Here is a 25805-nt window from a genome sequence, read left to right as displayed (position 1 = left end):
AAGACAAAAACAAAACTTCCTAAAATTAATATATATTTAGCATATTAATATTAATTAATATATACACATCAGGAGGTGAAGCAATGATAGCGAAATGTAAAATATTTATTAATTTGTGGAAATGCTGTTTTTCTTTGCCTGTACGATGGCTCAACTCAAAAATTTTCATCACAAAAATACGAATGGGTTATTGCGAACTCAATTTGACACCATTTATCTGACAGTTGAGGGGGATTCTATGGGTATTGAGTGTTCAAAAATTAATATATGCTCAGAGTAATCTTCAACGAGATTCATACAATCCTGCTCGGCGAAAGTTCTTATGAAGCTTTGTAAGTATATGAGTGAAGATTTTAATCTGGAAGCATTTCGTTAGAAAATTTCTACAACAACATTAGAGTGACTGCGAAATCTATAAATTGCATATTCTAATGTACGAGCTCAATTTTGTTTCGCGGGGAAAATAAAAATCAATGTCTCAGTCAATACGTGATTCATGTATCGATTTCTTACATTTATAAAACAGAATTGCAGGAGTAAGTACTCCGATCACGGACACTGAAAAGTGAGACCTAACATGTGACCGAACTTTCCCATTTTCGAGAGTAGCATCTAAGCACTAACATTTAAATGTAGCCTATCCTTTTTTGTATATTCTTAAATTTCACTGAGAGCATAAATACATGGACAAAATACCTAGTGTAAATCTGGGGTCTATAATGAACGGAATATCGCGATCATTTTTCATAATCGTCTGATTGTCTTCCACATCTACCTTCTACCGATATGGCATGCTTCAATATTTTCTTTTGCACACTTTATGAATATCTAACCGGCAATCGGCAAAAAACAAGTCAAATAAATTGTTTGAATAAGATGAGAAGACCTTGCACCGGACGCTACTGCTACCACAGAGCCTGAAATGCTCCGAGGTGGTGACCTTGCTCAGAGAGGTATTGTATCCTATGCCTGCGGCAACCCACAACGCAAAATTTCCTCGTGTTTTGGACGTTTCTACCATTTCTCTCTGGACGCCATCTAGATCCCAAGAATCATTAGCCTATTCTTTGGGGTAAAATCATGAGAATAGGAGGTTCCAAACAGTTGTTCCCTTGCATGGGTTCCTTAAAAAAATCCGTAACTAGCGAAACTGATTATTTTCACTCAAATATTCATATGCCAACGACTTCTATCGTAGCATGCTCAATTTATGTTTACCCATCAGATCGCACATTTCAAAGTGGATCATCAAATTCCGAACCTAAGATTATCGTTGACTCCAATTTACGGTGAAGAATACTTGTACGCAAAGAATGAAAGACTTGAACGCAAAGAATGAAAGACTCCTGCTCCATTCACTAATAACCATTTACTAATCCCTACAATGTCAATTTGTACTGGCCAAAACCACACCAAGATAAGAGCAACATACCACGTAGAATACAACTGGGAAGGATAAATATTAACTATGAAAATAAAACGGCATATGTGAAAGGAAAACTAGCAGTCTTTTTTTAATGTCAGGTGTTGGCGAAATTAGTAAGGCAAGCACGCGACAGTCTCCCACCCAAAATTTTGAGGTGCCAAGGGAGAGATGGAGAATCCCAGGTGACCGAAATTGCGGTTTCGTCTACTTAATAGAAGGCGAGACTTTTCGGGAGACAGGGCGTTCGTTGACCTTCGCAGCCTCGGTCCCACTAAGCCTTAAAAGACTCCCCATCCAACCCCCGTCCCTGGCTCGCATCCATCTTTCGTCGCATGAAGTTTCGGTGGGTTCGGTCGAGGAGAGAGAGAAATCCTATTGCGACACGGGTATGAAAAATAGGCCGAAGAGGATGAAGACAGAGAGTTTAATGGAGGTCCGGGATCTATAACATGAAGGTTTAATTAACCATCACGAAATTTGCGACCGAAAAGCGATATTTCTTCAAAAATTAGATAGAAACATCTCTAAAAATACATACCAGAAAATACGTAGATTTAATTCCGCATATATGCTAGCGTTATATTCTATTGCCTAGCCTATTACAAAAGAGGACAGTATTCCATCAGTTGAATCTGCACATACCGCTCTGATGGGATATAGAGCATGAGGTACACACCACGACCTGCAAATAACTAGCTCTTGATTGGTCATCAAAATTCTTTTCCCAGCGGCAGAAAATAGATCACTCCTAAATCAAAAACCACGCCATATTGAATAAATTTATGACACAGTAGCAAGATACGAAAATGCCGAACATAATTTTCACAACTCTTTTTATTTCTCTACAAATATCGCGTTAGATCTTGGATGCATAAAAATGCTCTTTTATTTTATAAAAACGAAGCAGTCAAAAAATTAGCAATAGCTAAAGGCATTTTCTTTTTTATCAATATCCTACCTCATAATTGTTATTCCTGCTATTCTCGTACTTTAATTTCTTCTCGTCAAAAATAACTATAAGCTCCCTCCTACTTTGGTACTTCATTTTCTTTTCCATCACTTTTTTCCAACGCGCCATTTTCTTTCAATATCTCAGCCATTTACATAACACTATTCTATCAAACTATATCAAAACCATCACTTCATTTTTTTCCCCGTTACATTCAGTTCAACTTATCCCGCATCCTACGCACCCAAACAGGCGGAACGTCTCCCAGCATATCATCCTTCCTAAGCATCAACGTTTCCATTAAACTCACTCAGGAAGGTTGCTCCCATTTACACTTATTTTGACAGGCACAGGAGCAGAAAGAATTGGGGGGAAGAAAAATATTACACCTTCCACCGTAGCAGTTAGAGCAGATTTCGACTCCTAATACACTGGATATTGCGTGTATCATAAAGATATCAACTGTATAGTGCAACTGTTTTACTGTTCCTTCAAATTCCACTGGCTACTTCAGTCAATCACGTACAACACTAGGAATATATTTAAACGTGGTTAGTGGTGCATTTGGCAAGAGAATGAATTTGCTGTTACGGAAATGATTTGCCCGACAAATTTTTCGACAGAGTTTATACTAGGCAAAGTAAGGACGCTTTAAGATTTACGTCAATTTTTGCCACGGTTTTTCGTTTATTTTAAGTAAAATTCCCCCACATCCCCAACTCTTTTGAAAAATAAAACCACGAAAGCAGAGTCCAATAATGTATACAATCCACGGAAGACCATCAACGTTTTCCAATATAAAAATTTTTAACCAAAGTCAACCGTGTTTCTCCATTCAATACTAATAACTTTTCCGCCTAAGGACTTCTTTTTCTTACAAACATATCGTACCGTCGTGGTAACTGGCTCTTTCAAAACTTTCCCGTGATTTTTCGTTGTGCCTCCATCTCGTTGTCTTCTCTCGCCTTTATCCTTCCTTCCCTTCTTCCTTCCCTCATGCCACTCACGAATGAATTACGCATCACGTCCTTCCCGATGGGTCTGTCCTCAATAGCGCATTGTGTTTCCATTCTTCCCCGGAAGACCATCAACTCTGCACAAAATAAACACGGTGGCCCCCTCGGGTTTCGCTGGGGGAGGGAGAGAGAGGGGCGGAATAGTGAGTGAATATTTCGTGAATTCCTTTCCGTGCCTCCCAACCGTCCCCATCATCATGCCCTCTCTTCCTCGGGAAACGTCGTCATTTTCTCTTCCTTAATTTTTGAACCCTCGAGGGAAATGAGGGTCTGGGATTGGGAGGGAAGGGTGGGAGTGCAGGAAGGGCGAATCCCGGACCATTCCCTGGCCCTCGACTCCCCTACTGAACCCAACCGCCCTTCCACCCCTACCCCGCCCCCTGAAAAGATGCCTTCTTCCCGTCCGCCTATATGCCGGGGGGGAATGAGAGAGGGGTGATGTGAATGAGGCAGCGTAGGGATGGAGGAGAGAGCGGGTAGGAAGGTGATGATGGTGATGGGAAGGGACGGATCCTGATATGGAAGAGGAAGGGTGGAAGAAAGAAGTGCTGAATGAATCGATAACGGCTTTATTCCGGCCGAGGGAGCATGCGGCTCGTGGGGGGAGGGGGAGGAGAGAGGAAACGAACGCGGGGGAAGAAGAGAAAAATATTAATGGAGGCGAGGTCGACGTGGGGGTGGGAGTCGTGGAAAAAAAGGTGGGAAATGAAGACGGTCCTCATTTTTTTTAAAACTCCTTCTCCGACGTATGACTGTCAATGCCAGGGGCGTGATGCGATTTGGTGGTCGATAAAATCAGGGTCTTAACGGCAGGGCGGCGAACAAATCACGCAGATGCGTTTCGACGAGCGGCGTTGGAGTAACAAGTTGAGGGAGTGGTAAGGGGTGGATGCGAGGGTCTGATTTCGAAGGTGACGCCCCACCCGCGCCCGCCGTTCGTGCACGTGCAGCGACTAGTACTGCGACTTGGGTTTAATTTTCGCGACCGCATGGAGTGCAAAAAAATCGCATATGGTAGCTTCCGCGTAATTAAAATTCTCAGGAAAGATTACATTGTTTTAATGCTCCCAGCTTTTCATTAGTCGGAAGCATTTCACTCGATTCCCCCACCTCCATACCTTGTGTAAAACCTGGGGATGTTATTGGCTAACTTCTCTCGGATACGAGTTTCTGGAGAATTTCACATATCATATGTAGTTATGTTTTTCATACAGTTATGTCATACAACGTTAACCTGTTATTTCAGATTCGGAAGTGACCTCTTTTGGTATTTCATAACGCTCCCGTCTCGGATAAAAAATAAATAAAAACGCCCCTTGAATTCCATTCCTAAGAGCGACTGGATTTTCCTATATCATCCGTTCCCTAGCTGAATATTGTGGGGGTGTTACGAGTACATTCGATGAAGTGCTCAGACCTCCGAAAAGATGTTTGCTCTTTGACCTTTCGGAGCCTTTTATTGGTTAGGGGTTAATTCTGAGCGGCTAATGGAGACCAAAAAACTTCTTTATTCGACTTAAATGCCATCATGCTTCCTTCTTCTCTTCTCGATCATCATGTCAATAAAAAAATCCATGAAATTGATTTAATCTACCATGATATTCTCAGATAACTTCAACCACCGCCGTCATGGTAGACGATACGTCAGCTGCTGAAAATGTCTACATATCTGCACGCGGAATTCGAGTAATTAAGTACTTACGTTAGCTCGACATTTCTGAACAACGATGCCTCAGGTAATTTCCAGCAGCAATTGTTTAGAATTAGAAAAACTCAAAACAACGTCAATTAGAAAGACAAATTGCTAGTCAAGCCCTTTGAATTTTCCCACCGTAGTGCCTGCTGTCATATACGAGAGAACTCGTTGAGTGCCGCTGCCTAGATTAAATACAAACAAAGAAAAAGCAATGAAATATTTTCATGTGTATTAAATGCCATTTGAGTACGGCTATTAGAAATCGCATTTCAAGAAAAAGGAGTATTACTACTGCTTGCTTGCTCTGGAAAAAAATAGTTCGATACGATGGACGTTGTATTGAGCTGTACTTCTTCAGACATGTCCTCGACAGTGTAAATGGAACTAGCCGTTGACGTACCTCAAATCAAATAACTACGGATGCTACGAATCAAATATTTGTAGCTCAGAGAGGTAGGATTCTATGCAAAGGCGACACAGAGAAATACTTTCCCACGATTGAATGTTTTTCGCTCAGTTACCTCCGCAGCGCTAGTATTTGCAGGTGTGTGGGAGAAAGAAGAAGCTCCGGAGCATTTTCGTTCCGCCAGGTGGCAGTGTCACAGCTGAAAAGAATGGACGAGTCGCGAAAATAATTATTTATTCATGAAAAGCGGGGAGGACACCAAAAACACATTATATCCGAGCGGGGATCTTTGTTCTCCGCGGCACTCACTCGACTTCCGTTGTGAAATGAAATGCGTGAGGGGAGGTAAACTTTGCCGAACGAGACAAATTTTCTCCTCCGCCTTGAAAATAAGAGTTACGGTCTTGTGGCTTATTAAGTGCTTATCGGAGGTTAATGGAGTTTAATGACATTGCTGGAAACAATGGGCGAGAATGACCTCGGCAATGGCAATGGGAACACCTAACACTTACATGCTCACGAATTGTCATGTAAAGCGTGCTCACGAGGCTGGAAATGTTTTGAGGTAGGGAGATGATGATATGTCGTCCATTTTTAGAGATGGAAGTTAATCGAGAAGTGTTAACCAAATTTTTACTTAGGCCACCTGTAACTCAAATAGGGCTAGGCGCTGGTATGCCACTTACCTTCATCACACATCTTATTTTACTAAAATTTTATTTTATTTTATTTATTTATTCAGTATAAGTCCGAAAACAGCACATTCCTGCCTTTACATCGAACTATTAACAACGATAACAATGATCACATTTACAAACACCCAAGCCCTAGGTGGAGGAAAACTCACCCAGGCGGAAATCGAACCCGCGACCCTTGGAATAGCAGCCGAGGACGTTACCCCGCCGCCACCGGGGTCGCCATTACATCATGTAACTTGAATCGACTGGAAAATCACCGAAGGCTTTAACTTTTTATCGAGGTCTACCGAATTTTGAATGTTTTAGGGAGGGAATGCCTTAACAAAACATCATACATAAGCACATTTTATTCTAATATTGCGAATTTCATTTCCGCTAAGGTCAAATTTTAGCGGATTTAACACTCAACTGATAGAATTTACATTTCTCAGGGACTTCAGGGCAAAAAGACATTAATTGGAGGTTAATCCATACGTTTTGAAAGTTAGAAAATTTATTTCGGAAATTTTAAGTCGTCTCGTATACATTTTTACGAAGTAAACATACATAAATATTTATATGATTCAACATTCTCCTTTCGGAGATTTTAACACTATTGAGTGAAATTACCTGTCGTAGTGCACGATGGCGGATCCCAATTCAATGGCCGGTGTGTTCCTGAGGACGAGACGTGAGGAGAGGGCACTGCGGTGAGCTGTAAAAAAAAGAAGAAAGGAGAGCAGGAAATCAATGCACGATGGCGCCTCGAAGACGGAGCGGAGATGAATCGCCCCATTGTACCTCCGACTCCGTACACGAAAAGCGATTCAATGACCGCACTCTCTCACGGTATTTAGCCGACGATTCATTCCCTCGAACAATCGCCTCGAGTGTGCCCGGTGTTCATTTTCGCGTCGTGTTAGTCCTCGAGCGCAACGATTACACCCCGATCGTCATTTTGAGCACTCTTCTCCATCCATTAAAGGATGTATTGAATGCTGTATTTTGAGGAGTGTGATGCCGAGTAGGGGGGGGGGGGGGACGGGAGAGCGACGAAAATTCCGCTCTCTTTTGAGAGACGCCAGCGGGGGCTGTGTCAACTATTACATATATGGATGGTACGGTCTATAAATGAGAGCAGGGTTAACTAAAAATGCACGGTAATACACGCTTTAAGGGGGCACTGGATGAATTTCATTGAAAATGAAAGGAAGGCGATCCTGCCTTAATTGAAAGTGCACATGCTCACACCGCATTTGACGTTTTTCTGTCTCACGGTCAAATGGGTTGATGAATGCGAACATGATTCGCGAACGCACACAAAATTTTCGGCCCACACGAAAAATTCCACGAGGTCAAAATTCGATTGCACACGCCCCTAAAACTTTCGCAGACCGTCTGGAAAATTGCTCGTTTACATACTTTGAAGAGTCGAATATTTCATGCATGCATTCACTTCTACAGAAGACACTCAGGATGAACAGGTATCGTTTGTGATTTTTCGCGGACTCCGAGAACGTCTTTGTGAATAATTCCATTACTCTACCATATTCGTAAAGGCCTTTGGGAGAAATTTAACCCACCCCATCAACCAAAACGTTAAATTGGCTAAATGTGTAAATGGGCACTTATTGTTAACATAAAACCAGAAAATACGAGAAACTCAATACCTTTAAATTTTCTTATTTCGTTTTCTCCACTTCCCAAATATACCGCACGCAAGTAATCCAACGCAATGTCACGAAAAGTTGTGAATTAATTGACAATGCAAATGCCTTTGATTATAAAACCTTAACCCCCACATGTACAACGTATTTTAAAGGGGCGTATGCTAGCACAACCATAGGATATTGGTAAGAGAACTATCGCACGTGGAAGTTTAAAATTTCAGTTTTATACAGGTCTGGGTGCCTGAATATCACTTGATGTGGCTATGAACACAAGCTAATAAAAGATCAGGATATGCAACAAATAGAAATTTGGCTGTATTTTGGGACGGATATTAATTACATTGAGCTCTTTAGATGTTCTTACCTCACGGTAACGGAATGTATAAAAACGAAATTTTAAGGGTATCTCTCTGCGGTAATTTCGTTCCTCGTGTCCTCACTTGAATTTCACTCGTCGATTTTTTTTAAATAGGTGCATTATCATTGAGCTAGACTTTCGGGTGTAGAATACAGATTACAAAGAGAGTAATGCTCTTCGTAGAAGTTAACATGACGTTTCTGCTTAAATACGATTCATATAAAAATTTTTGACACTAGGATGAAATATAGGCGCCGTGGGATATTGAATTCCCTTTTATAAAGAGTTTCAATCGATCATACCATCAATTCTAATTGAAAAAATAATTATTTTAATGAAAAAATGTGGGAAACAACGTGTGCATGATCTTAGTTGAATGAAATAAATCAAACGAAAGACTGAAAAATTACCGATCCTGAGCGCAGCTCCGAGAAAAGTTATCATCGACCACACCTTAAATGCGAGACACGCAATGTCACACCTCTCTACCACGGGAATTTACGGTGGAACATCCACGCAAGCCCAGCGAGTAACCACTCCGATTCCGAGGGTTTTGTTCGTCTCGAGTTGGCAGCGCGAATGCGGCGGGAAAAAACGTCGCCCGCGACACCACGATAAAGGGAGGCGGAACTCATCATCGTCTCCGCCACCTTCTTCTTTCTCCTCCACGGCCAGGAGCCTGCACCTGGCCGACCGGCTACACCGCCCTTTTCGCACATCATCAACCCTTCCTTCCCAACCACCCCCGCACGTGGCACACGTGTCGTCCTCGCGGACGCAAACCTCTCTCCGTGGGCGAGGGAGGGACCGCGGCGAAGAAATAAGTATTCCTCTGACGCGTGGGACCAGGAGCCGACGAGCGGGAGTGCCACCCCCCGTGGCCTCTTCCCCGATCCGCGCCCGGTGGTGCCCTAGCTCGCGGATGGCCAAAATTGACTCGAATCTGACGCCACCCATCGTCCGGCCTCACCCTTAAATTACGCAAGGCTGTTTTCAGCGTTTTCTACCCCCTCCAATCTTCTGTAATGATCCATACGAACCCTTCACTAAAAATAGCAGGCATACTACCACGAATGACAACTTATTTTTCTGTTTGAGTGATATCAGAATGCATTCTGAGGAATGAAACAAACATTTCGAAACTTATAAAAAGTTAATGAATACCTTAATAATTCTGAAACGGCAGTTTATTTGGTGAACTAATATTTTATACAATACTTTGATGATATTTTGGATAGAAATCATTCACAATCTTTCTTAAACAATTCACAGCTGTTTTGGGGATTAGTTACTTTAGTTATCGATATTACGTAGACACAGATTCCCGGCATGCCCTCATTTCGTTAAATATTCCTAAATATTCAGTCCCCAGCATTCAACCTTAAACTATACCCGCGCTTGGGTAGAGCCATCAGTTCCTGTACAATAGACGTTTGGGCCTCTTTACTATGACACCAACGGAATGCTGTCAATGGATTTTTTAGAGAAAAATGTTCCCTATAAAATCAAAGATATAATAATTACAGAACTCACGAGGTCCATGTTAGGAAATAGGTAGATCAGCGGGATACTAAGTTATAATATTAACGAAAATATTTGTACCGATTTAACGGTTAACGTAGCTTTTGAAATGTGGGCGTGGAGATGGATGTAACACGTAAAATGGACGGAAAGGTAAACCAACGAAGGAAAGTTGCGTGGTGGAGGAGGAGAGGAGGCTGTTGGGATAGTCCCAAAGGATGTGGATGCTGAATATTTTTAATTGGCGATGGAATGCTGACGAGTGCAACATAGGGGAGGTCGTTAGGCAATTGGGGAAGAGGTAGGAAACATTAAGAATATCGCGCGGAACGAAGGAGATAGGATGTAAGCCGCATTGGAGACCAGTTCGATGTAGTGTGGTGTGTCAGGTTGTGGGTTTTTGGACGGAGCTGGGGAGTGTAGTGATGAACAGAGTGTCCATTCAAAACTTACCATCACGGTAGAGTACCAATAACAATAACCTTTTTACAGTTTGAAATTGATACATTGCAATGGAAATTAGCGGAGGACCACGAAAAAAGTTACTGTTTTGGCATCTCCCACAGCTTTTGAAATTTAATAATACCTTTTCATGTATTCCATTCACGTGTTCCCTCACACCCCGCACGCGTAATCTATTATTAGTAATTATTCTAATAAAATGGCGGGTGTTCGCATTTGGGCGAGGCACGCCCGTCCAAATTCGACCACCGCGCCATATGCACGTATATGAAATACCCACCTGTGCGGCAGCGGCAAGGGTCGTGTTTGTCCAGGTAGTGAGACAGCGTGTCCCAGCCTCCGCCCACTCTGACCATCACGTGCTTCCGCAGAATCTGAAACGGGAGATTCAAAAGGAGTGGGAGGAAGGGGGAGGAGGAGGGGGAGAGAGAGATGGTGGCAGGTTGGGGGGTGGGGATAAATTAAATGAGCTTGTGAGCAGAATAGAGCGAGAGGATTTTCTGTGCGATATGCACCGTGGGCTGTGCATTTCTGGGAGGGTGAGGATGGAGGCGGAACAAAATTTTTTTTCTGGTGGTCGTGCAGCGATGGACATAATATTAAAAAAAAATGAGGGAGGGAGGAAGAGACGTGAGTGCGTTCGTGCGTGCGTGTGTTCTGTGCACGTGCGTCCGTGAGCGTCCCCTCGCGCGGGCGGATACCTACTTACTCGAATATCCGCTCGGGGCGCGCTCGCGCGCGTTTGTGAGGGACGCGCGTGTGCGTGGGTCTCTTTCTCCCGCGGGTGAAGAATGAATGATTCGTGCGTGCTGATGGATTGGATGGATGGATGGATGGAAATAAGTTTTTAAAACTGAGCCGTTTTTGCGTGCTCGCGAATTACGGCCGCGGCCTCTTCGAACCCTTGCCCAGGCGTGCTCGCATTTCCGTCCACTTCGCCGTGCGGAATGAGGTTGAGGCGGAAATTAAACGCTAGATAAGGGCAGGAAACGCACCCGTTTGTCCGATGGACCCGAGAAATCGTCGCTTCGTCATCTTTTGGGGGTGGGTGGGTGTCGCGAAGTACTTTCGGTGGAACGACCCACAACTATGACCGGTTTTCCAAAACAGCAACTTTTATTTCATTGGTGTGGTCCATGAGAGGCGACCCTTGTCCACTCATGATCATAATCTCTCCAAACAGAGACAGTCGAACGGAGGTGAATAATTTTTCATACCTTTTATTAAATAAAGGAACACCGATAGCGATTAATGAAACATCAACATGCCCAAGTCATAACGAGCTTACAACTCTTAATATATCGTAGTCACAAAATACTGGCTTGCCTATCAATGGTCAGTGATTCAGCGAATAAATGTCTTCAAGCCCATACCTAGAGTGCATAATTGAAATGGCTTGGTAAGTTACACAGAAATCTATATCACGGTACTGCTGACAATTTTCAACGGAGTAGATTTAAATATCTCCCGAATTGGACTACGTAGGACTTGAGAGAAATCCCAATCTTACGTTTCTTGACAGAACTATCGTTACGGAAGAAGTGAATTGACGTCCTAGCAATGAAGATCGAAAGGATGACATTATATTACTCGAAAAAATTAATTTGTTTTCTTTCAAAAATGTATCATATCAAAACCACCCTCGAGAAAATTAATGCAACCACCTTGAAACGTATAACATTTGCAATAGAACTACCGGTATTCTCTGCTCACTCTTTTCACATGAAAAAATCAAGACCGTTATCAAGTTACCTATACGTCTGTCAATCCTATGAATGTGGGGTCAATTAAATAATTTAACTGCAGGTGTCCGGAGGCGATTGGAACGGTCGTACAGATCAAACGCGATCCAGCTGACCATTCTCGAACGGTGAGGGAGAGAGAGGGAAGGATCGGAGGGGGGGGGAAATAGAGAGAGTGTGTGGGGAGAGGGAGGGGAGCGTATCCCGCATCAAGACTCCCACGGATGGCGGGGAGACCGACGCGAAACGCCCCGGGGCAAATGCACGCGACGATTCCGTTAAGTTCCGCACGTCCTCCCGGGTGCGTTCCCGTGACTCTTGTGCGCGCGTGACATCTCTCAACTAGATGGATATCCTCTCTTGGCGTGACGTGCTTTGCCGAGAGAGGAATGTAAAAGGGAAGGGGGTGTGTGGAGAGGAGGAAGAGCAAAGTTGAGGGTGGGAGTGGGATCTGTGGGTAAGGATGCGAGGAAGGTGAGCTATTCGATCCCTCCCTTCCGAGAGGGCCTCTATGAGGTCCCTCGGCCGTTCTTTTCGTCGTCCTCCCGAGAGTTTCAACGAGTGTCTCGCACAAACACACTCTCTCACCCACTGCGGAGCCGAGGCCTTCCACTTGGCGGAGGAGCGGCTGTCTTCGGCGGGCGACGTGTGGCATCCCCGTCCCGAGGAGTTTTCCTCGCGGATTGGAGTCAAACCGCCGCCCGATCCAGGAGACTGTTATTAAGAGTCACGGAGGGAGGGAGGTGACGGGGGAGAGAATGGGGTTAATACGAGGACGAAAGGGGACGGGATAATACGGGGATAGAAAGATTTTTTTTCTTTTCAAGAGGAGAGGGATAGACGATTGGAAGAAGAGCGGATGAACTTAGCAGGTCACTGGTGTGGGACGAAGCCCAGGAATGCGTCCTTTGCGGTGATCTAATGATGCGCTTTGAAGTGGTTAAGACTGAAACTCTCCCCGCCCCCTCCCAAGGTTCCTTACCGTCGATACGCAAAGTGATTCAAATGGAACCGTTTAGAATTAACGACAAGCAAATTTTGCATAAGCACGAACCGGCTCTGATGCATCATCGCCACGACGCGTCCAGTAAATTTATAGCGTTTAATTAACTTCAAATTAATTAATTTTTCAGTTTACATATACAATATAAATTAATTGTTCATTGATTATACGAGGGCCATTGTGTCTTCATATATGGCTACGTATCGTGCTTAAAATGTCAAATTGCAGATGATCATTCATAGATCCTTTCGATATTATATTTAAGTATCATACTACTCAGTCGGACAAGTTTTAATGGGTAAAATGTGGGCAAAGCGTTTAATTAACCCAGTATACATCTGAAGCATATGAAATTGAGAACTACGCACACTATCACGAATCAAAAAGTATTATTCCTGATAATCAATTTGATGGCTGATCCCATAATGCTGACTGACAGATAACGCCATTTACCGTCGGAACTCTGAACACGTTACTGTTGACTAAAGATGTGATCTCGAGATATATGTTGCCAACCCTATTAAGCGCAAAGGACGCACGGACAGACGGACATGGGGCTATGACGAGATAATCGAAAAAATGGTAAAAAAGAGGAACTAAAAACACTTCAAGAGCTTTATTGCGGCGTAACGTCCTCGCTTGTCAACTCAGAGGTCGCGGGTTCAATTCCCGCCTAGTTGGTTTTCCCTCCATCTAGGGCTTTGGTGTATGTAATTTCCAAATTGTTATATCAATGTTCCAAGTCCGATGTAAAGGTCGAAGTGCTGTTTTCGGACTAATGCTAGATAAATAAATAAATAAAAATACAGACTCTGAATCAAATCAATGGAAAATACACAGCGGTAAAGAGTATTTTAATAGATCAACTCTTAGTCACGTGTTTGGTTGGATATGAAAAAAATAGAGGCTAAATAGAGAGGGGAGGGTGAAAACAGAACCTGCCGTGAGGTAGAAATTATTTAAGTTAGTTAAGAAATTATGAGTTTGAATATGATTTGATGTTATAACATTTAAATTACAGACGAGAATAAACCCAACCTATACGTTTATCCGTCATGGTACACATGGACCGCAGGCAGTTGGGATCCGGGCAAAACCACTTCACGTAGATAAGCGCACTTATACAAGAGCAATCCCTTCCCGTTTTTACGCCCCAAGCGCTCTCGCGAAGTTTCCCTGTGGCGCACAGGTTAACTTCAGTATATCCAGGCCAAAAAAAAGACGGAAGCACGTATATATCTTCACCAAGTCCCGGGTGTAACTAACAAATAACACAGATTGATTAACATGTAGTGAGATCCAAGTCACCGTGTTGTTTAAATGTTAACATGCCACCAAATATTCCTGTTCTGTGACCTGGAGTGAGAAGGTGAGGAAATGGGAAGTTCGTAATGCATGCAGCGGACGGATTGGCGAGGGAGGATACTTGATACGCACGTGATCCCTGGCATAATTTTATTGTAATTTATTTAGTGAACTGATTTATTTCTCTAGTTGATGCTCGCGGGGGTGCGTTAATTTCACCATTTTGGGGACGGGCGGAAAGAGGGGGCAGGGTGGAGGGAGAGAGGGGCGCGGGGTAACGGAGGGGCTGGCTGGGAGGTGGTTGAACCGTGAGTGACGTGATGAAGCCCAAGGGAAAATGAGCCTTCGTTGTTAGTTCTATGCAGGGGGCCGGGGCAAGATGATTCACATATGCAGCGACAATAGTTTCATAAAATTGACACTAAAATCAACTACCATTAAGTTTTACTTGAATCAAACGTAGACAGTATTCATAACTATTTCAATAATAAAAATTTAATTGCAATGAGCGCCTTGAGAAAATTACAACTGAAAAATTAATTATTCACTGAAATGAAGACTTGCGATTTATTTAAATTAATTAATATTCCAACCCCAAAGGTTTTTGGACTGGAAAAATATTTAATTTTCACTTAGAAAATATTTTTTAGTTTTTATTTAGTATTAACCCTTTTCTAATAACCATGGGTTGAAAATTGTTTGATGCTAAATTACCTTATTTAGAACAATAACTGGAACTTTTTACAAATATTTTTGGATTATTTTACAAAAAAAATATATTTATATCCCTATTTCTTACTATTATGTGGGTTTATTACAAATTAAGCCAATACTTACTATACCGAGAGTATTTATATTTTTTACATCACTAGTCCTTTATTTATAAAGATTTTCATCGATTGCGTTTTATTAATGGAGAGTGGGGGTGGAAGAAATGTGAACACGCCCACCCCCTAGCGTTGGCTATTAGAGGGGCAAAGTTTGCCAGAGATAGCGTCAAGATGTAATCTAGTGATTGCATGCCGGACCGAGAGATGGGTGTGAAGTCGAGGAGGGAGTCGTGGACATAGTGATACAGGCATATTCGTTCCGGAACGACAACATTATTCATCTCGTGCTCGCTGATTGTGTTGCCCATCCCCGTTTACCTCTCCCCTCCCCGCAACTCGGAGAACGATCGCCTGCACCTCACGTCAACTCACCCTCACGAAGATGAGCACTTTGGTGTCACCAATGCGGTACTTCCCTTCGGACACCCGCACCATCGGGAACTGCGTCGGGCAAGAGCACCTCTCAACCAACTCCCGCACCTGCGAAAGGAGGAAAAAATAAATTAATAATGAGCGAGGGTCAAAGCGATCGGTCACGATCCACGTGCAACGCCTGATTATCGTCGCCGGGTTCACCCCCTTTAAGGTCGCAACGTCATCGCATACCGCGACGATTTCACGTGCGCTAATCGTCCAGCCGACGGACTGCTGCGACGCAAAAAAAAATGAGGAAGACAGAGCAACGTCTCGAAAAACCGAGGTCTTTTTTTTTGGGGTGGAGTTGCGTTGGTAGTATTGGCGAGTCTTGGAGAACCGTCGGTCAAAATAATGCTTATCAGCGACTCGAAATTGAGTCCAAAGTTTGTAAGCTTATTAATTCGCAAACGGGAAGATCTCACGAGAAGTGAGAAACATGGGCCTTCCGAAAAGTATTTATAGAAAACTTGTTCTCGAATATGGATCGCAAGGTTCGATGTCGGCTGAGTGTTTTGGTGAGAGAGATGAAGAGTTTGGTAAACGGGCATTAATGCGTTGTTAACCCACCGCCGTTCCCGTTCAATTAATGACTCTTAAGAAGCCTCAGCCTTATCACTAAATATCCACGGGAGAGAGGCAATAGCCAACACCATATAAAGTGAGTGGTTATTCTCACCTATTACCTGAATAGGATCGAAAATTTCGGTTGCCTTTAAAGGCACACCAGGAAGATGGCTTTAAAAAAATGTATTTAGTTTAACTCTGAGGATCAGTGCTAAATCGATGCTCAGTGACGATGTTTTATTTTTCAAAAGAAACTTTAACGTCAGAATACGAATATTTATTGCGAAACCATTCTTGAAATCCATTTATATGTATGAAGGAATGTTTCAGGGAGCAACATATGATTACTGATCCATTTTGCATCGGAGAGTGGAAGACTAAAAACCTCGGGTTAACTCTGATCATAGTAAAGGAGTGCCAAATGGTATGAGGGTCATACTATCTCCGCTATGTATTCAATACCCGAACTGAATCAACGTTTATTTGGATGTGTTGGGCAAAAACACAAGAGTTACTGCTGTAAGTACTGCAAAACACTATAGAGACAGCAGAACGTTCCGGGACAACTTGCGTGATGAAGGTGACTGATGGTTAAATTAGTTATTTTTTTATCTCAGTGAAGTTCCAAAATTCACCTAGACACTACCCGCTTATCTCAAAGCTATAACTGATTTGCTTAATTATAAAAAACCAATTTATTTTCATTCTTGTAATTAACGAGGAGGCGGGAACGCATATTTTGCCATTTTAAATTAAAATCTGTCGGTGTTGTCCTCAGAAAAAATATAGTATATTACTGACGTTTTAAGAGTCATAAAGTGACTTAACTTACTCTGTTTTGCATTATTAACCAATAACTGGATCAATATTCGGGAGTTAAATTAATCAGAGATATCTCACAGCGTTTCATTTGAATGCAACAAGAGTCCATCCCGTGTTATAACCCCTAGGCCTTGTGATATTCAATTATACACGGGAGAGAGGCCCTATCCTAGAGGGGCTCACGGTTTCCCAGGAAGTTTTGGTACTCAGGAAATCACTCAGGGTTTTAGGTGAGGCCAACTAGAGTCTGAACTCCAGAGGTACTAACTAGGTTTGATCCCAGAACTTTCCGAACATTCAACCTTCTAATTAGCGACGATATCTCGACGCTCGGGCGTTATTATTTTTATGTAGACCGTGCCGACATGAATAGTTTCGAGGAACCAATTCAACAAGGATCAATAATCGACTGCCCGAATGACACAGTCGACATTATGCTATTGTCTATAGTACGTAGACAGTATTTAGTTGGCTATCGAAATGATGATATGAACAATATTTTCGATAGTACGATAATATCCATATCAGTAACTAAACCAAGCATCTTCGATATTTCTCCATATCATATTCTTACTCAGTTATTCCAATTCGACACACCAATTCGGATTATCTGGCAGAAACATCCGAATGACCCTCTCATTTTCCACCGTCACCTCATTCGAGACAATTGCCACACTTTTAAAATTGTCGAAAAACTTCGATATCTCTAAAGCACTTATCGTTTCGTCTGTTTTTTAAGAAACACTTCCACACCAACACAGACCTGATGACTCTTCAGAATTGACAGTGATACCAACGCACATAGAATAAGGTTCGCATTTTAATGCAAGAACTCAAAATTAAGAAACACACATTAATTTGTATTTGAGAATGTTCGACGGAACGGATCCGTCCGATTTGAGTCTCAAAGGAGCTTGGAATATGGAAAACAAGGCTCATGTACTTATATCAAGTTTTTAAGCTGCCCAGACACACGCGGGAACGAGTTATTCATTTCCTCCGATCACGTACGATCATGGATAGTGCACTCCGGGTCGCGAGCGACCAAACATTGCAATATCCTCGTGAACAGGGAAAATTGATCGATAGTTGGTAATCGATAATAGCGCAATTCAAAAACCATCTCAAATACCAACAGCGTAAGAATATGCCAAAGTGGGTAGAAACCCAAGCAATAGATACAGTTGTGCCACTGGTTTAGGGAAGGAGAAGAATAAAGTTCACCGCTAGTCTGATCTCGGTGGATGTTAAGTTACTGTGAGCGATGCACTCTCACATTCACATGCATCGAGTCGAGTTTTATTAAGTTCACATTCATAATGAGCGTGTTCGAGAGAGTGGACCTCGGGACATCCTTCGTTTCCGGCGATATCGCCGTCCTCCTCCTCACTCATCCTATCGATGCATACGCATATGACGAGAGAAATCAAATGCGTGTCCGCATTAAACCTTTTGGGGAAGGGATTCAACCCGCCTCCCTCCCTCCCCCAAGGGCCGAAACGACACGATAGGGGTGGCGACGGGGGAGGAAGGGCTTGAAAGGAATAGGGAAGGAGGAGGGACCTTCAGATCCACTCACCCGCCGTCCTCCACCCCTACCCCCCCCCCAATGCCTGTCTGAATCGTGACCCTTGTCGCCTTAAAAGGGAGAGATACTCCTTGTGTGTGTCTCTTTCTTTCTCTCTCTCACGGTTGTGCGTGTTAGGGTCGTCGACCGTCGGCTGTGTTATTCGCGTCGAAGGGTTTTTAAGTTGTTGGTGGGAGCCTGGTGTGTCCGAATAGAAGGAAGAGGAAGAGAAGTTGGGTGTGTCGGTGTGTGTGTTGAGGAGAGGAGGAGGTGGAGGAATACATCCGGCCTCCGCCATATAGCCTCCGGGCTGGTGACTCATCTTGAGTCCGCCAAAGCGTCCGCGCTATCTCCACCGCATAGAACCGACAACCCCGGACGACCCCCGATAGTGTGTCTGTCTGTGTGTTTGCGTGTGGTGGGGGGTGGAACACGGTCCTTCGGCGAGGGAGAAAGAGAAGGGTGAGGGGGGGATTGGTGGGGGGGGTCTGGCACGGTAGAGACGGACGATGGACGAAATAAAATGAAAAGAACGAAAAAATAAGTACCCGGTAATAACTACCCACCAACAACTCTTCTTTCTCCCCCGACCAAACCTCCCCCCCCCTAACCTACAACAACCCTCCTCTCTCATCGACTCTTCGCCCGGCTGCCCTTAGACTATTTCGCGGGGAAAAAAACGAGCAGTCGACTCCGGGGACGGAATTAGCGTGTCGCCTAAGTAACGTCGGGCGGACGGGGACAACCGCGCTTAATTCTCAAATGTCGGCGTCGCTGCGACGACGGGGGAGGAGCGCGGTTCGAGTTACACGCGCCCCTGTATCCGCTCCGCGAAAATTTATTCGCGACAGGATGCGTTTTCGTGCGTGCTTGTGCGGAACGGCGCTGTTAGCGAATGCAGATCGATGCCTAACCAACCGTGGAGGGGTCGCAGTGTTTAAAACAAATACGGCGGCTTAAAATTGCGAGGGAACCGAGTTCGACGAGATGCAAATCAGCAGTTCCCGTACCCTGAATTCGCGAGCGATTTCTGTCGGCTCGAACCTACAGAAACTAATGAATCAACGTTTAGTCGTGAGTTATCGACATACATTTTTACTTTTAATCTGAGATACTTCATTCAACCGTCAAAACTTTACGCGTAACGAATTTAATCTATCGGAATTAAAGGAAATAATTATACCAATTCTGAGCGAATAAATTCCGACAAGGACGTTTCTCGGTTTTAACTCTCAAATCTCTATCAAAATATTGAGCGTTTCCCTGGAAGGATAAAATGGCCGAATGTAGCCGAGCGGATAAAACAGCAAAACGTTCACTGGTTCGAGCGGTTAAAATCAACCGAAACTGCAAGAGAATACATCAATTTCGATCTCACTCTTTTCCACCGGGTATAAATTACATGAACGTTTAAACGCTGGACGCAGGGGAACGTAAATTAGCACTCACGAGGCGCAATGTTTCACCCTCGATGTGTGCAAGTGGCCACCGATAATGACCACTAATTTCCAGGCAATAATGAATCGAGAAGAGTTGAAATAAAACCAATACGCCCCTACATAATCAGTGATGGCTTTTGGATAATACCGGCGCAATTTAGACGGAATATATGAACGAGGAAGTTTCGTTTTTCAGGAACGACTTGAGAGATTCTGGTCGCGCCGATTGTTTATCAAAGCAAAAGGCCGAAAAATAACGTTTTCGTTCCGAGTACGAAATAGCGGTGACTGAATTATATTTTTTTTAACTTTTGATCTCGCAACACAAGTATTCTCCAGCTTAATGAAGGCCCTTCCATATGTTTTAAATATACATTTCCTGATAATTACCTTAAAATATTCACACAATTCTGATATCAATACGTGGAACAATGTGCGATTCTTACTGGTAGAAAAGCGAAGTTTTAAGTCCATTCTTCAAATCTAGAATCTAGATGAAACCATTCCAAAAGAGATGGCAAGAAAAGATGTCAAAATTTGAACAGCAAAATTTATTATTAACGGATTAATTGAAAAAAATCCATGTTAACTAAATTGCCGTGAAAAACATAAACTACTAGTATCGGCGACTCGCCTATACGACTCACCAAACCGCTCGCACATGCGCATAAAACCCCCGGAACTTTTCACAACAATCTCAATTTTATGCTAATAAATAAAATAGAGGGAACGCTTAAAGGCAATAGCTCAACTTGCATAAAACAATAGGGATAAATGTACAGATTATGCTGCAAGTGAGCGAAAATTTTCGGTCTGCCGATAGTAATTTGAAACGCGGCGATAAACGAAGTCACGAGACACAGGGTTACACGTCACAATTAATATGATGACGTGAGGGAGCCCTTACTAGTATTGAGATTCCCGCTTAAACGACAGCTCGTTATGCAACAGATCGACGACGCATCATTGTGAACTGGTTCCCATAGCGCCGCACAAAATATTTGTATCACCTGACCTCCCTATACCGGGGAAGCAATGATCAATTTTTAAATGCTCATCACATTATTTCCTCTCCACGCGACGCACAAAAATGAATTAAACATCGCGGTTGATTGACGTATGAATATTAGAGGCCAACCTAACTGGAAAACTGCAAAAGGCAGTAGCTACTGAGGTAATAGTTTATCACAGTTGCAAAAATCAAATGCACACATCGTGATGAAAAACTGATTGATAATTGGAGATAGGAAATTGAAAGGAAGGAGGATAGAACCCATTTACAATAATGAACAATTCATGAATGAGTAAACGACAGGAGAAGAACTGGTAAACAAAGAAGTCACGGCGAATGGTGAAAATGTAAACACGTTATGCTTCTTTGGTACTACTGGAGTTATAGAGCCGAGGGTCGAAGAAAAATCTTTAGGTATCTCGCTATGGATAACGTATGCCATTAATATCACATGAACGGAGTGGAATTGAAAACGCTAGGAGTCGGGAGAGCTGTATCGAGTGAACTACTACGTCCCCTGCAAAAGTAGGATGGAGTTGAAATTTGGAAACCGAAGCTAGGACTAAAGAACGGCAAAGAAGAGCAGGAGTTTTAAAACTGTGACCTTGCAGCTGACTACTGGATATAGCATAGTACGTAGAATTGAAGTACGAGGAAACGCTGAGTGTTAACGGAGATGACGCCATGGAGCATTTGGCAAAAAACTGATTAGACTAAAAATAACAACACGAAATCAAGCGGAGCATATGTGAAATTAAAATCGAAAAAATGGGGAAAAAATAAAGGAGAGAGTACAACAGAAGCAAACAAAGTAACACACAGCTTGAGGAAATGATTTTTAAATTATGAAGTTGCAACGAGGATGGGATAAAGTCCGCCAAACCTCTGACAGAAAAGAGGTGAGCAAGTATAATGAACGTGATACCTCAATGGATCAGTTGATAAATCTTCAGGGGGCCATGCAAATGTCGGATTGACGATTTCGTTGGGATTCAGCGAAAACAGCGAAGGTGCAGATTCGATCCTACGTGTAAATGGGATTTTCTTTTCAGTTTTCTCGTTCCTAATGAAGATTTGGGGATATAAAAATGCATTTTATAGTCCTCTCACACCATTAAGTTCATATCCTCAACCATGCATCTACCTGAAAGTGTTCCGAAGGCCCTGAAGGATGACCACTAGCTTTCTGGGAATGTTCAAAACTTAAAACCCACCTTTCCCTCAACGGTTCTCTACGGGGTGGTACTTTAAAAACGTATCAAGTGTGTTTTTGAATCATTGTCAACGTTTTGGATTGACTTTCTGGTTTATTGAGAGCAGCCGAATGACGACAGTGATGGTCACTCCGCCTCTCTCAGAGTTGGTATATTTCATGGAGAAGCCAGAATTCTATTTTTTTCTTCCATCAGCACAGCTGGTGTGCCAGGGGGACAAGGCTACTGATAAAAGAATTTCCGAGTTGAAATCCGGGTGGTGATGGTGCCTTATCGATCAGTCGCAGCAGAGTGAATCCGTTTTTCAGGATACAAGATTTAAATTGGAAATCAAAAAAAGAAGAGTTGAAATATCCGGTTTCGTCAATTACTGGGCGAGGTTTAAACGACAGATCATTGATATCACAGCACAGAAAATACAATCCTTATAGATTCACTTTTGCACATCAAGAACTGTAGAAAACGGATATGTTTGAAAACTAACACATAAAATTCACGCTTTAATTTATTTATCTCCATTCATGACGAATTTTTTTACCTCTTCCGTTGAACTTAACGAGTGATATGTTTTTCTTCTACTATGCAAAATAATTTTTGATATTGATCGAAAAATTAAAGATGCGAGCTTCCTAGCACTCAAATATAAATAATTTTTACGAATTAAATGGAAACAACTCGGATTTTAGGGAGGATTAGGATTACAAAAGGTTTCTTTAGGACCCAAGCATATTTAGATATGTTCAAAATACTTTGCTCAAATTAAAGAATTCAGGATTTCCTAATGTCATCAGGGGGAATTTATAAATTAAAAAATATTTACAGACATAAATAAGGCCATCCTTTCAGGCATATTGTATTCCACGCCTCTCTCTACGTCTTTCGTTGCCTGAGCTGCTTCCTACTGCTCAAAGATAGACAAGAGGACAAAGCGAACCCAGAAGACCTTAGGTGTGGAATATAACTCCGGAACCCCAAAGAAATGTGTGCACTCACAAAGAATGGAAATAAGGCATGATTATCCAGGTCACAGGACCTTGGGAGTCTTCATGAATCACATGCTTTTATCTCGCGCGGAAACTGTCCGGACAAAAGGGAGAGAATTTACGGCGAGGCCAAGGCACCCGGAGGGAAAGAAACTGCCGACGCGTCTAAAAATACAGCACCTTTGCACCAACTCACGGTTCATCACGCGTGATCCCGTGACATTGCACACTTTTGCGATGCCACGAAAGGCGGGCGCGCGGAGATTTCCGAGTCCCCGGAGAGCGTGTGCGTGAGTAAAAGCACGGGGTCCCCTCTCCGCCTTCCAAAAGCACGGGACTGCAAAGTCGATGCCGTATTTCTCATTTCAGGTCGGTTGATGATAGGAAAAAACACACACCGGGAGCCCGGTAAGAATGGGGGAGGGCCGCGTCGAGCAGACGAGAATTGAAAAGAAGTTCCCGCTTCGGGCGAACATGTGACGGGTCACGTCATCGGCACGCAATCCCAAGCACCTCTCCTCCGTCGGGGAGGGACTCAAAACAAACAAACGTTCTCCCCGTCTTCTCCCCGCGGTCCCTCCAAGCAAACCTAGACACTTCCGAGAGAGTGGCGAGGCTACTCTCTCCCGAGGCAGGAAGAAAATTTCGTTACCATCCTCCCGGCCTCATCCCCTACCCCGTCCCCCAACCCGTCCACGGAGTAATTTACGCGAAATTGGCAGTGGCACAAAAAAATGAACGAAGACGGCAGTCAAACAGTCCGGGACGATTGTCCGGTGCGGCGCTGCCAAACTTCTCCGTTCATCCCTCTTCCTCTCCCCCCCCCCAGTTATTCCCCCACCCTCGACGTCTCCCACCATCAAAAATACTAGCCACAACGTCCACTCCTTGCTGATCCGACTCGAAATATTTACTCTTCACACTGGACACTCAACCCTTTCCTTGCAGTTCCGTCACTGCTTCCCGTTATGTGAATCCATCGCCGAAAACAATATGGTGGAGCGGGCCCGCTAAATAAAGCACCAATATGCGAGGACACCCATTCCAATTTGCTTTATTCTCGGCAGCCGTGAATTACGTAGATTAGAGAGGTGTCATACCTGAACATGACGCCTATGCTAGGTATCCTTTACTCGTTTATTGAGAAATACTCCCCACTTTAATTTATATTGTATTTTTTCTTGCATTTATAAAATTTCCCTTCACGTTTCCTTCAATATTGTGACATGTACTGCCATCACTCTGATCAAATTGCTGTTTCGGGTCAAGCTTTGACAGCGTTCGCTGAAATAGGCTTTTTGTTAATAATTCAATACCGGGTTGATGTTTTAGTCAACTTCTAAACTTTGAGTAGTTTCAGAATCTAATCATTCTCCTGATAATTCTGAGAGAATGGACAAAAATAATTCAACTGTTCAAACAAAGCAATAGCTACAGCATCAAATGTCGTCCACTAAATTAGAATTGGCGGCAACCGTTTTTAATGTAAAACTTCCCGTGGAAAAAAGCGTGACTTTCAAAAACGGTCTGGGTCAAATACCACAGCGAAGGGAAAAAAAGTGGAAAAAATTAAAATTGAAATACAGTGATGAAAAGGATTTCCAAACCGATTTCATGGAGGGGCATACAATTTGATAATGTCACTTATTTCGAATCCGATGATTTAATTCCGCTTTTTAACGGAAAGAGGCCATTAGAGGGAAAATGAAGACTTGGGGCTATCACGATATTATTCTGAGATATATTTAGTTTTTTTTTAATTTATACTATTCATAGTAGCTATATCATATCATCCGTGCTCATAAATGTATTGAAATATTCGCAACTTTTGTAGAATAAAAATAAAATGTTACCTGCGTAACATATGCCACGATATAATATTCACTGCAATGAGATAAATTAGGGCAAAAGTTATCTGAAATGTGGAATGTTTTAAATTTAATTTTTTTTAACTAAAAGACCATTAATTACAGCAATAATATAATTGTTCTCTACTCTCAATTCCCTGATAAGATATCACATTTGAAATATTGACACATATAGTATTGGAAAATCGTACCTTATCGAATTATTAGGTTCTTAGTCTGATCGGAGCAAGCTAACGTCTTATCATGTTTGCGCAAAAACTGGGGCGCTATATGATGGCATCAATATTGGGATTGGACGAGGAACATGTAAAGTGCATATTTGAAGTGATTTCCAATCATTTTTGCAGAAATCGAGACATGGTTTGGACCTATTTTTTAAAAATAATCTCTTTCGGCCGTAAGTAATGAAATTTCTCTGGCGCGTTGAGTCCAGAAAACGACCCATCAGGAACAATCCAATCATGCCGGCAGGGGACGTAAATAGGAAGAGAATCGATCGGAATTCCTTCAAATATAGCAAGAGAATCAACAAATTTGACGCAGGAGGCGCTGCAATAACTCCTCGGACGATACGTAAGGGAAGCAACAATTTTTTTTTCTCCAAAATAACAGCGGCCTGCGGACGAGAGCAAGTTCTAATGTTAGCGCGGACGCCGAGAGAGGACTTCCTCCTTGCCACTGGTGGAATGCACGGAAGAGTGACTCACGGTATCCCTACCGTTATGCAACATGTAATTTGGGCGTTTTTTGTGTGTGCTCGAGAAGGTCGGATTGTGAAATGGCTTCCCGACCTGTGGCTTTGCCGCCTCTTGTCTATTTACTCGCCTCTTCCCAAGCGTACTACAAGGGCCGGTCGAA

The 25805-nt window shown here is 43.0% G+C and overlaps 1 protein-coding gene across 1 annotated transcript in view; it reads right to left on the bottom strand.

The window, feature by feature from the left end:
- The window catches only part of pigs (pickled eggs), a 93090-nt gene that overhangs the window by 13823 nt on the left and 53462 nt on the right, over nt 1-25805 (bottom strand). The window contains exons 4-6 of the mRNA XM_071592509.1: nt 15434-15541; nt 10462-10555; nt 6801-6885 (exon numbers count right to left, since the gene is read on the bottom strand). Coding sequence (XP_071448610.1) covers nt 6801-6885; nt 10462-10555; nt 15434-15541 — 287 coding nt within the window. The remainder of the gene's footprint in view (nt 1-6800; nt 6886-10461; nt 10556-15433; nt 15542-25805) is intronic.

Source organism: Hetaerina americana, unplaced genomic scaffold (genome assembly GCF_022747635.1).
Source record: "Hetaerina americana unplaced genomic scaffold, ioHetAmer1.1.p SCAF_5, whole genome shotgun sequence".
In the NCBI taxonomy this organism is placed as follows: Eukaryota; Metazoa; Arthropoda; class Insecta; order Odonata; family Calopterygidae; genus Hetaerina; species Hetaerina americana.
This window is presented reverse-complemented; position numbering and strand designations above follow the sequence as displayed.